This window comes from Ambystoma mexicanum, chromosome 6p (genome assembly GCF_040938575.1).
Source record: "Ambystoma mexicanum isolate Mex_15411 chromosome 6p, UKY_AmexF1_1, whole genome shotgun sequence".
Taxonomy (NCBI): domain Eukaryota; kingdom Metazoa; phylum Chordata; class Amphibia; order Caudata; family Ambystomatidae; genus Ambystoma; species Ambystoma mexicanum.
Window position 1 is genome coordinate 402,369,937 of NC_090935.1, and position 13,222 is coordinate 402,383,158.

General features: G+C 47.4%; 1 protein-coding gene across 1 annotated transcript in view; it reads left to right on the forward strand.

Moving 5' to 3' along the window:
* Positions 1–13,222, forward strand: part of C7 (complement C7) — a 582,400-nt gene that overhangs the window by 68,621 nt on the left and 500,557 nt on the right. Inside the window, exon 3 of the mRNA XM_069627198.1 lies at positions 12,393–12,462. Coding sequence (XP_069483299.1) covers positions 12,393–12,462 — 70 coding nt within the window. The remainder of the gene's footprint in view (positions 1–12,392; positions 12,463–13,222) is intronic.

Sequence of the window (13,222 nt, forward strand, 5' to 3'; positions counted from 1 at the left end):
TCTGCCAGGTTCGTGATGCCCGCTAAACAGGATACATTTCTTGGGAGGATAGCTCAGTGGTAACGTGCTTGCCTTGGAAGCAAGAGGACACGAAGCACCACAGGTTCAATCCAGGGGTCCACGCTTAGAAACCTTTGGGTATTAAGCGCGTTTGATAAATAACCTGTCATATCATATATACTTGGGAAGCATGAATTTCTTACAGTCTTTCCACTCCTTAGCCAATGCTGCCTGGATTATACATAGCACTGGCACCTTTTTGCCAAGAATGGAATCAGACCTACTACGGTTGTGTTTAGGCTCTGCCGTGTGGGTTGAGTGCTTTCTGCACTGATATGTCAGCAAACGTTTTTCGGGGAGTTTTTGCATTGGCTATAATTTTGTTCAAGCATTCCCAACATTTTGAAAGTTGTAAAAGGTATTTTAAAATCTTAAAAAGATTGTGCTATGCTCATAAAAAATGCTTAAAACGACTATACACTTCACAATATTGTATTCACCAGAGAGATATTTGTGTAACATGCTGCTTCTAGGTAAGACTAAGGGACATGGTCATGTTGATAATGGTAAAAACAAATTATTAATATGTTATGTTATGTTATGTTATGTTAAAGGTAGCGCACCGTCACCAACGGAATTGGTCCCCAGGCGCTCTGGCGGTTCTGTAAACAGGAAGGACGGGTAGGGTTAGTCACGAGGAGGGGAGCAGGAGAGTGGGAGAAGTGATGTGCTGTTGGCAGCTACAGCTCGGTATACACCGAGTGCTGGGCTTTGGTGCTAGTATTGGATCGGGCGAGACCTCGAATGCTGTAGGTGATGTTTATGTGTTGTTGATGCGGTGTGGTAAAGTCTGTGTGGATTGCTGGGAGAGAGATGGTTGTGTGGCTTTGTGTGGTTTAAGTATGCAGACGATTGAGGGTCGGGTTAGTGGGGTCTGTATCCTGATTCAGGTACTTCTGATTCCGTTAGAGTTGTATCCCTGTGGGTTGGGTTGATGCTGGTTCCTCATGGGCCGACTCGCTTTGTTGGTGCTGCGCTGACCCCGCTGTATCATAGTGAGTATTGTTTGGACTGATAGGTGCGTCTGAACCTTTTCTTCGGGTGTGGGACTGAGTTGGTAATATCTATTATCTTGTTATCTAGTGTGACACTGGTCAGTTGAGGTTTGAGTGGGTCAGGGTCGGAGTGGTGTTGATGTGGTGCTCTGGTGCTTCCGTCTTGGTGAGCCTGTGTATTCAGTCATTCATTTCCTCCTGTCATGACTGTCTTTCCGTCGGGTCTTTGGTTTCTGTGGTGTGAACATCCTTGGGGCTGTTGTTTAGTTGTAGATTTTGTGTGATGGGGCATTGTGCTTCCGCTGTGTAGTAGGTGGACAGTGTGTAACATTGAAACATTCTGTTTCTCACCCAATGGATTGGGGCTCGTGGTGTGGTGCTTCCTTTCCCTCTCTATCTGTTGTCCTTAGGTCTGTTTGGAATGGCTATAGTTTAAGGTCATGGTCCTCTTGATGATTCGTCCTAGTGTTTCTGTCTTTGTTTTGCTATTTATTCGGTCTTTGGTCGTATTGCGGATGTCTCCCTGTTAGTCGTTTGGTATGTCATGGGATATTTTCCTGAGGGCTTTTCCTATTGATTGCTTGGTGTGGATCTGGGTCTCTCTCTACGTTCATCGATGTTTTCGTTGTGTGCGTGCCCCTGTGGCTGGTCTTTCTAGTTATGATGCGAAGAGCCAGGTTTTGAGTAGTTTCCTGAATAGTAGGTTGTTTCTTGTGTTACGTGTTTACTTTGGAAGGTCGTTCCAGGTTTTCGGGGCTTGGTGAGAGAAGGAGGATTCTCCAAGCTTTCTTTTGTTGTAGGGTTTCGGTTCCAGGTGAATGTCAATGCTTGATCTGAGCGTTCTTGTTGGTTGATGTAGACGCAGTTTGTCTCTCAGGAACTCAGCGCCTTCATTGTGTACTGCTCTGTGCGTGATGCACATTGTTTTGAATTGTATTAGTTGTTTTATTGGTAGCCAATGTAATGTTTTCAGCGCTGGTGTGGTGTGTTCTCTTCGGGGTCGTTTCAGAAGCAATCTGGCTGCTGCCTTTTGAATGCGTTGTAGTTTTTTTAAAAGTTGTTCCTGTTTGATGAATGGGGATTTGCAGGCAGAAGGGCACGCAAAGCCCTGTTTTACACGCAAATAATTCCATGACCAGGGCCTAGGTTTTGACGATAAATTGTGACTCTTAGAATCGTAAATGCATGTTCAAGGTTCACCTACCTACACATCAAGACCTATCTGTCAGTGACAGCACATCTGTGATATTATATTTGTTATAATGTATTTAAAGTTTTGTCCAGTGCTGACCCAACCGAAAGGTTCTCAGAACTCCTTGCAAAGTTGAAAATGGAGGTGGTGAAAATAAGTTATAAAATGTTCAGGACGGGATAGGAAAGTCCTTTGAAAGCAGTTCTCTATGTTACGAGGAGGCAGTGCAGCTGGTAGAGAACTATGGTGATGTACGACTGTTTGGGTAGTTGCTGGATGAGTCTTACTCGGGTGTTCTGTATGGCTTGCAGGGGGGAGGAGGAGGTTGGGCAGTCCAGTAATGATAGTGTTTCAGTAGTCCAGCTTGGACAAAATTAGTACTTGGACTGCAGTGACAAGGTCGGCAGGGGGAAGGATGTGTATTATTTTGCTTATATGGTGTAGTTGTAGGTTGAATGTTTTGGTGATGGCATCTATGTGGTGAGTGAAGGATCGGTATGGGCTGATGATCAGGGATAGGGATTCGCCGGGTGTCGGGAGGGATATGTGTGGGTTGTCTGGGGAGTTCTTTGCTCTAGGGGGCGAGGTTGGGTTTGCCCTAGTGGGTGAGGTGGCATGTATTCAGTTTTGAATGGGTTGAATTTGAGGAAATGTGGGGCCGTACAGGTAGTGACGGTGGGGAGGCAGCTTTGAGTGTGTGGAGTGGTGAGGGGAAGGACTTTTTGAAGTATTTGTGTGTGCTGTCTGCATATTGGTTTAAATGGTTGTTGCAGCCGCTAATGGTCTGCTGAGGAATTCAACATATAGTTTAAAGAGGAGGGGGAGACAGGGAGCATCCTTGTGAAACCCCTTACTTGACTGGGGTGTGGTTGGATCGATAGGGGGAATGGAGAAAAAGTGTGTCCTGCCAGTGAAGGAGATGAAACAGCCGAGAACAGTGCCTGAGAGTTTCATGCTCTAGGATGGGATATTGAGGAGAATGGTGTAATCTATGGTGTTGAAGGCTGCGGAGAGGCCCTCGAATACGATGAAGGGTTTGTTTCCTTTGTCAGGGATTTTGTGGAGGTCATCTAGGATGTGATAGACCACACTAATGCTTGCCATGGCAGTCCCATGCTTTAACAGCTTGGATTTTATTTGATAATGTAAGACAAATACAAAACAGCTCCTTAGTTGAAAACCAGTTAACACAGTGTTGTGGAATGGTCAGTTTTGTATGCTCGCGGGGCCCTCCCCGCGAGTCACCCAGCACGCAAACAGGCACACACATTCATGCACGCGAAGAACACACGCCGGAGACGTGCGATGACTCCGATCTCCGGCTCCAACTGCCGGGGCACCGCCTTTATTCACCTACAGCGCATGCGCGAGCTCCGTGAGTCTCGCACATGCGTAATACGTGTACCCAGTACACAACACTCCTCCTCTTCCCCAAGAAACAAACATTTGAACATGAAAACATCAAAACAGAACTTGCTTGTCGTCAGGAACTGGAACAGCAAACTGTCCTTTCTAGGGGGCTGGGTCCATGATGAAGTCTCTGAACCTCTGGGGCAGCCTTCGTCCTGCCCTGCTCGGGTATCGTGGCGCAGTCTCCTCCGGGACCTCCGCCGTCTGCATATCTGCCATTGGAGGGCACTCTTCGTGCTCTGCCTCACTCTCTTGTTCCGGAGCTTGGTCCGCCGCCGCCCTCATCTTCTGCTGTCTTGATACGCTTGAAGAATGATACATTCCGTGTAATAGTACCTCTGGCATTGGCTGCTGTGACCATGGTACCCTTCACATGTGTTACACCCAGCGGTTGAGTCTCATAGGTTGTCGATATCTCGCCCTCCGACCTTCTATTTCGTACTAATACGGTATCACCCACTGCTATCTGACTCTCGGGGAGCCTTCTCCGTACTGTCTCTCTCTCATTCCTGGACACTCTGTCCGACTGCACCTGCTCATTGTCTATCACACCTGGTTCCCGCCCTTCGGACTCAGGTATGAGCCCTCGCGGTATCCTTTTAAAGAGCGCTTCCGCCGGGGCAACTCACGTGGATCGGTGCGGAGTTGTACGATACTCTCGGAGGAATTCAAACAGGTTCCTTCGGAGGTCTTCCCCTCTATTTTCGGATATGCGAAATATCTTGTTTAAGGTGCGCATGAAGCGCTCTACCTCGCCATTGGCCCTTGGCCATAACGGGGTGACTTTGCAGTGTTTTATTCCCCTTTCTTCACAATATCGGCCTAACACCTGCCCCTGAAAAGGTGCCCCATTGTCCGAACACAATTCCACGGGGAAACCATGGGTGGCGAAAATCTTGTCCATCGCTATGGTGGTGTGATCGCTGGCCGTGGATTCGACCAGTTCCACTTCGGGATAACGGGACCACTGGTCGGTCACAACCAGGAAGTACAGACCCCGACCGGTGGAGCCGAAGTCGGCATGGACTGTCCCCCAGGGTAGTTCACTTCTTGCCATGGATTGTACTGGTGGACCTCTTTCCGCTGGGCTGGTGGCCTGGCATGGGATGCATGTCCTCACAAATTCTTCAACCCTCTTCTCTAAATCCGGGAACCAGACCTTGAGTCTGAGGCGTGCCTTCATTCTGGTCATCCCCTGATGCCCATTGTGAGCCAGTTGAAGGACCTTTGCTGTGAGGGATCTGGGAATCACGATCCTGTGTCCTCTTAGTAGTAGTCCATTGGTCGTCACAGACAATTCGTGTCGTGCACTCCACAATGCCTGCAGGTCCTTTTGCACCTCCACATTTCTCCTGGCATTGTTCATGAGAAGGTCCTTCCATGCTCCTGAGGCCACTGCCTCCTTCGCTCTCAGAAATGCCTCGTCAGAGTTGGATTCGTTGGCAATCTCTTCTCTCGATAGGGCGATGGGAAGCGCCGACTCGACAACCAAATGAATGGTGTCCGCACAGCTTGCAACTTCCGTGGTATCCCCTGACTGTCTAGAGCTGGAATGGCGAGACAAGTAGTCAGCGGGGTTTTGGGTCCCTGGGCGGTATACCAGTTTTACCCCGTATTCCATGAGGGATAACATCCACCTTTCTATTCTTGGTGGTGGCTTGGATGAGGCACCAGCTAGAATGGGCAGTAGTGGTTTGTGATCCGTCACCACTACAACCGGTTTCCCTAGGATGTATAACCTGAAGTGTTTACAGCCCCATAATATGGCGAGGGCTTCACGTTCAATTTGAGAATACCTCCTCTCGGTGCTGGTCAGTGCCTTACTGGCATACGCGATGGGCCTCATTGCTCCCTGCTGATCTGCCTGCAAAAGGACTGCCCCTAGTCCCACGGGACTGGCATCCACCACTATCTCAGACTCCCGAGCCGGGTTAAAGTACGCCATGGTGTCTAGTTCAGACAGAGCTTCTTTGATGGCCGTGAACGCTCTCTGCTCTTTTCCAGTCCACGCCCATGCCACTTCCTTCCTCGTGAGAGCCCTTAACGGTTCAGAGATGGATGCTAAGTCACGAATAAAGCGTCCGCAATATGTCACCATGCCTAAAAAGCTGCAAACTTCCGCCGGGGACGTGGGTGATGATGCTTCCCGAATGTCCTTCACTTTCTTCGGATCAGGTGATATACCCCCCCCGTGAAAAATGAATCCAAAAAACTCTAAACTGTCCCTCATGAACTCGCACTTTTCCTGGTGCAGTGTTAACACAAGGCTGCGCAGTCTGCGAAAAGTGTCTTCTAGGCGCTTGATGTGCTCCGCCTCCGACCTGGCGAATACAAGAATGTCATCCGACATATTTATGACACCTTTCAACCCTGACAGAGCCCCCTTGATGGAATTTTGAAAGACCTCAGCAGCGGAGGATATTCCGAAACTGAGCCTCTTATATTGGTACAGTCCTTCATGGGTTGTAAAGGTCGTGATATATCTGGACTCTGGGTGGAGCTCCAGCTGGTGGTACCCTGCTCTTAAGTCCAATTTCGAAAAGAATTTGGCTCCTTGAAGCTCGCCAGCGATGTCGTCCAGAGTTGGTGTGATATGACGCTCTCTTTTTATAGCCAGATTGGGTAGTCTCATATCGACGCAAATGCGCACAGCCCCCGGTTGCTTGGGCTTTGGGGCAACAACAATCGGGGAAACCCAAGGCGTCGGCCCTTCCACTTTTTGGATAATATCTCGTTCTATCAGGAGTTGTAGTTCCTCTTCAACCTGGGCCCTCAAGTGAAAAGGAACACGACGATGTTTTAGTGCCGTTGGTCTGACTGACTTATCGATGTGGAGCCGTACAGGTTCAGCCTTTAGCTTCCCTATCCCTTTGAAGAGTTTCTCAAAGCGTGCCAACAAACTGTTCAGATCCGTCTGGTATACTGCGAATGTGAATTGCACTAGGTGGAGTGCTTCCGAAGCTGCGCAACTCAGCAATGAATGCGGGCTCACGCTGGTAACGAAAAACCTAGCCTTGATGCTGCTCCTGCCATGGGATACTGGGGCTATGAACACTCCTTGGATGGGTAGAGGGGTATCTTCGCCAAACGCATATATTTGGGCTCTAGACGGCGAAAGTGCTGGCGGGCCCGCAAGTGCATTGTAGTGTCTATCCGCGAGCACACATACTGATGCTCCCGTATCGATGAGGACCGGGGTGGGAACTTCCCCAATGTTCACAGTGCATGTAGGTTTTCGTCGAGTTCCGGGGCCACTTGCTATGCTGGAGATACAGAATATTTCTCCTTCTTCTTCCTCGGCGATGTTCATATCCTGTATCTCCTGTTCCAGAGAAGATATACCCTTCACAGTGCGGGCACCACTCCTCACGAACCTCTCCGGCCCCCTGTTGGCCGCCACATCCTGGCATAGTGTCCGGGGACCCCACATCTGCCACATGTCCTCGATTTAGCTGGGCACTCACCCCTGTGAGGGAGATCATACCCACAGTATGAGCACGATTGAGGGGAGCCCGATCTAGTTGTCTTTTCCTCCGGTTTTGGTGTCCATCTGGCCTTTCCCGGCGTAAAACGCCTGACAGCGAGTGCCTCTTCCTCACATTTGGGATGAGTGGCTGCGTCCATCTTCGACCCTCTGGCTTCCGCCAGTTCATGCGCCCTCCCCATGTCTAGGATTTGCCGGAGGGTTAGTCCCGGTTCTCTCAGGACTTGCCTCCTGAGTTTGCCAGAGCAACATCCTTGCAATAATTGGTTTCGGACCATTTCCTCTTCATTGGCCCACCTGCAGGAGCTCGCCAGGTGTCTCAGACGGGCACAAAACTGGTCTAGTGATTCGTCGCTGCGTTGTTTTTCAGCCCCCATAACGAATCTGTCAAAATCGACATTCGCTAATGGTAGGAAATGATCCCTTAGCGCTTGCTTGACTGCGTCATATGTCGCCACTGGAATGTCAAGGGAGTCGTATATCTTCTGGACCTCCATGCCTGCCGAGTACATCATGATGGCAATCTTTGCCTCATCTGCTGTTTCCCCCGAGGCCCTGAACATCATTTCCAGTCTTTTGACCCATATGAGCCATTTGGGGCCGAGTTTTGATGGTGGGCCTGTAGTGTCGAATTCAGGCATGGGCGCTAGGGTGGTGCGCACTCTACGTGGTACTGCAGCGGTGGCACCCTCCTCATCTGTCTCATCACCCATCTCCCTGGGTACTCACAGTAAAGTCTTGGCTGAAAATGGGTGATCCGGCTCCCAGCTGTGACAAAAATCTTCTTTGTTGTCTTTTGTCTCTTTGTCTATCACAGCCCTGCTCCAGCTGGGCTGTGAAGTGTCCAAAAATTATTTTTTTTTTTTTTTTTTTTTTTAGCTGCTGATGACTAACAGATGGCGCACGAGCACCCAAAACGGGCCTCAACCACTGCGTGTGATGTTCTCACTCGAGCGCTCAAAATGGCCGCAGGCTATCTCGAGCGGATCCGCGACTGCGGAGCTGTACTCCGTTCTTGCAATGTTGTCGGAACGAAGTAGCGGTTCACTTCCTGCCTCGTCGCCAGTTTTGTATGCTCGCAGGGCCCTCCCCGCGAGTCACCTAGCACGCAAACAGGCACACGCATTCATGCACGCGAAGAACACACGCCGGAGACGTGCGATGGCTCCGGTCTCCAGCTCCAACTGCCGGGGCACCGCCTTTATTCACCTACAGCGCATGCGCGAGCTCCGTGAGTCTCGCGCATGCTTAATACGTGTACCCAGTACACAACAGTCAGGATATTGGCAATCACCACAATAGCTTATCTGTGGACATTGGCAGGTGCACTGGCCGTATGACTGGGAAGGGAAGATAGGTGGGGCTGCAAGGCAGGCTGGGGGAGGAGGGGACCTTGAAGGCCGGACGGACCCAGATCAGCACAGAGGCGTAGAGGTGCTACCGAAACCCATCTGAGGCAATTACAGAAGCCCACCGCCTCAAGTCAGGATAGAGAGGCCAACTAACCAATTGCACTAACAATTTCCCCCTCTGCATACATCTCTCAAACTCCAAACCAAACACAACCACAAACCTACAGCACAACAAACCGCACAAACTTCACTACATGGCAACAACAAAACAAAAACACACATAGACTCGCACAACAGTACACAATTACTACCGGCTGCAAACACCCCAGGCCCAGCCAACGGACCCACCGGGCTGAAGCCGCCAACAGCACATCACTGCTCTCTTGCACTTTTCCAGCTGCCTCCCACTAAACCCCCCCCTCTCTTCCTCTTTCAGAGCTGTGAGAGCGCCAGGGGACCACTCCGGTGGTGATAGTGCGCAGTACAAATGTCCATTAACATTAACATATCTTCCTGGAATGTTTGAGCCTACCTCTGAGACACACACAATATACTATTAATGAGTTACGAAGTCCTTCCAAAAACCCACCTTTTCTATTGACTCTCTCCTTCGCCTTGTACATTCCTCAGCATTTCTTGTCTGAGCCAACAACTTCAAACCTTCATGTATCCAAGGAAAAACAAGCCGTATACCCGACCTTCATGTTCTACCTGCTTACACTCCCATCTGCTCCCTAGACACGTTCTCTTCTTCACCCTGTCCTCATTTTCTTTTTCAATACCAAACGATTCAGGTCTGCTACCTCATCAGCAGAACCAAAAGGCTCTGCGGATCTGACTCAGTACTGGGAGATCCATATAATGGTATCTGGCACAGTACAAATGCCTGTATACTTACAACATATGCATTGCAAAATCTGTTTGAAAATAATGTTTATAAAAATACTTCATTGAGCAGGTAGGAACGGCTTACTTGATATTTCAAATGCAATCCTGCCACCATGTGGCAGTTTATATGTTAGACTGTTTTCGAGAAAAGACGTACGATTTTCCTGCAAAACCACATCCATGCTTCACATTTTTATGAAACACGTTCTCATTCGTCTTTATTTTCCTTACGCAGAAGGCTATCCAAAAATAAATAATAGTCAAATAGTAAAATGCTGCTGATGAGTTTGTTCCCTAGAACTCGCCTCTTAAATTACAAGCAGGTTTTTAAAACAATACTTTGAGCTACTCTGCATCCGAGCAGTGTGGCGTGTGAGCAGCGACAATTAGGTGGACTCATGGAAAAACCAGGAACATGTTTCCAGACTGCTGTCTGAAACAGAGCACATGTGACATACACAATGGGAAGTGACGTCATAGGAAGTGAGCATTCTGAAAGTGCAATAAAGCTCCTTCAATTGGCCTTTTCCTGTAGAATAAATGCACAGCTCAAAAGAGCCTTTGCCTTTTATAACATTAAACCGACAGAGATTTATATTTTAAACCCAAGCATATTTACTAGAATATTCCTGGCACAACAAAATCCCAATAGCATTTTGATCACGCTTTCATGTGGTCTAGTTGGCAAGTTTCTGTCCTTACAACTTGACCTCAACCCCTACTTCGGCATTGGTCATAGTGGGCAAACATTACTGAACAAAGCCTTAATTTTAATTAAAGATACCACATTACCTCTTTGACTCCGGCTTCAAAAACCTATCCGCCCTCTGAAAAATGTCAGTGGAACCTCATCTGTGGCATATATCCTGGCTTTGTTCCAGGGATGTCATTTGGGGGTCACCAGTGAGGCCTCCATTGCTTCCCCTGTGGTCTCTCTTACTAGCTATAAAATTGTGTTTTTCTTTTTTTAAAACATTTTTTTAAATGGAAGCTTCTGGGCTGTGGCCAGCGCCATGTGGCTCTTTGTTTCTGGAGTGGCTGGCTTTCTTCTTTAGGCCTCTTAAAAAAAACATGGGGTTCCACAAGTGTAACACTTTGAACAGTGACCCTTAATAAGAAAGACAAGGAATAACAAATCATTTGTATTTCTGGAATTCTATACAATAATTGCTAGACTCATTAAAGGTTTATTTCAGGCACACTTCAGAGGGGGCGTCACTGATTTAGTTTGTTCTTAAACACCTCAAATTCACAATGCAGACAAAAAGCATTTAGAGTACAATAAGCGTCCATTTTGGTTTATGTATTTTGCTTTTTGCAATTTGCAGTCATAGCATGTTTTCTTCTGCCTATGGGCCTCATCACGAGTTGGGTGGTATCACGGCACTAATTTGCTGGACCTAGTTGCTCCGGGTCCCGAGTTGGGTTGGGCTGGCGCTAACAGCACCTGAACAAATAGCGCTGTACTAATAGTGTTGAAAACTGGCCAAAAATTGAGATTTTTACCTCCAGCAATACAGCAAAGTGCTGGAGGCACAAATCCCATTTTCCGCCAGACTCTTGAAAGGGTGAGCCCTTAAATGCAGCAGTAATAGTGTTACCGCTGCATTTAAGTGCTGCCACCCAACTTGTGATGATGCCCATTGCCTATTACGATCATCGCAAGACATTCCATCTCGGTGTCCTTGGTCACTTGACAAAATTCTTGTGCCTAAATGCTTGTGTACAGTGTAGAAATGTTTGACCGTAGAACATTATGTGGCCCTTGATTTCATTGTGCCACATTTAATGCTTTGTTGTAATGTGTCTATCTTTCCTATCTTCATGGCATTCTGTTCAGGATGTTTAATTGCAAGTAATAGGTAACGAGTGCCCAGAGTATGGGTTGCCGTGTGAGTGCAATGCTTTCCATGCAATACTCTTAATTATTTAATACACAGTTATGAACCCTCCCAATGGTATGCATTTTGCCAACCTCTGAAGCCTGAAAAGTAGATCCACGCAGGCTTGACATGTGGCCAACTTTGCACCAGACCTGCAGATGAACTGCAGATGTCCCGTCGTTAAATCTCAATTACCAGTTTCATGGTATCCACTACAGAGTGTAATTTCCTTTCTGACTGTGATCCGCGTGCATGTCCGAATCTTGGCAAGGCCAATTCAGACTTTCAACCTCCTGAGGTTGATAAATGAGTACCAATACAGGTTGGGTGATATTGTATGTATATTTGTTCTGTATAAAGCGCTTTAGGGTTAGTGCTGTATACTAGCACATGATTGTCATTTGGCCTTGGAAGTCTGCTTGCATTCACAGTAATTTGGTAATATGGGCCTATACACACTGATATTAACAATACATATGGCGATCCATTTTTTGTATGAAATGAATATCACATTACAGTGATATCCTAACCCTATTTTTCGTTGTGTACTTAGGGACAATGCTATGTGATGCCAATTCCTGTTTGTCAAGGGTTGAAAGGTTGTGTTCCATTGCTTCCCGTGATGTCACTTCAAAGTGGGGTCAAATTGCATCACTTCCTGTGATGTCACCAGAGGTCAACGGACGTGTGATGTCACTTCCGCTAGCCCAGGCATTTTGGAAAAATGACGTCCCTGGCTTGTGCCCTGCTCTAAAGTCTATGCCACACACAGCCATTTTCTGGGGACTTTCTAAGTTTACCGTTTCTTTATTGCACAGATATTAAGGCTGTTTGTGATTCTTACCTTGTTGTGATTTAACACTAGTTTAACAGAGCTGTGTTGCTTATTTAAGAGCATAACATGCGTTTTTAGTAGCTACAACTTCATATATAGTTTAAATACTATACTCAGAATGTTCAGTCATCACATAACACGTTACATCGACTGTTTCCACTGGTACTGAACAGAAAGGGAATGAGATACACTGCCTCATGTCCTCTAAATGTGAATTACTTTAAACGTGCTCCAGTATTCCACTCAAGGTGCTTACAGTATCCTCTTTTAACACAAATAATTCCCCTTTACAGCAGTCCTGTCAACTGCGTGTGGAATACCTACGGCGCTTGGTCTGAATGCGATGGCTGCACCAACACTCAGGTAGGATTACACTGTATTTATCACTTCATATCATAGTAACATGACCACATGTACATTTTCATTTCATACCTAGACCATTAACTCAGTGGCGTAACACAAAATGTGGGGGCCCCCCTGCGAGCCATGCTGAGTGCCGCCCCCCTGCGAGCTATGCTGAGTGCCGCCCCCCCAACTCGGCAACAAATCACGGGTTGTCGTACACTCTGGGCTGGCCTAGATTATCACGCTTGCACAATACGTATGAACATGCTGCTGAAAGGGTATGCCGCACACTGTACTAGGGGAAAGAATTAAATATGTGTTTTAATGCAATATACAGCAGACTTTCTGAGAAAAAATGGCTAAAAAGCCAGAGTGTTTGCAATTGTTTTGTAGGGTAACACCAATCCAATATATGCAAGTCAACAACAGTGCAAAGGAACAATAAAGCTTTGCTATTAAAAATGCCATGCCACATTGAAAAACTAGTCCCACTGGCTGCACACTGTAGACCGGTGTAGACACGTAATAACAATATAGTAAAGCATGCCAGGCCACATTTAGACATACCTAGACTTGTTGCACAAAAAGGCCAGTTGAAGAAATAACACTCATCAGGAAGAGAGCACACATTGAAGCCTGGGTCTCTGCGTCCTCTAATAACACGGCAAAACTCTTTAAAATCTGCAAGGAACTGGTAAATCCTGTTGCGGTCTCCACCTCTCCTGTTCCCTCCCATACCCTCTGTATGGCTCTGGCCTCTCACTTCTCTGCTAAAACT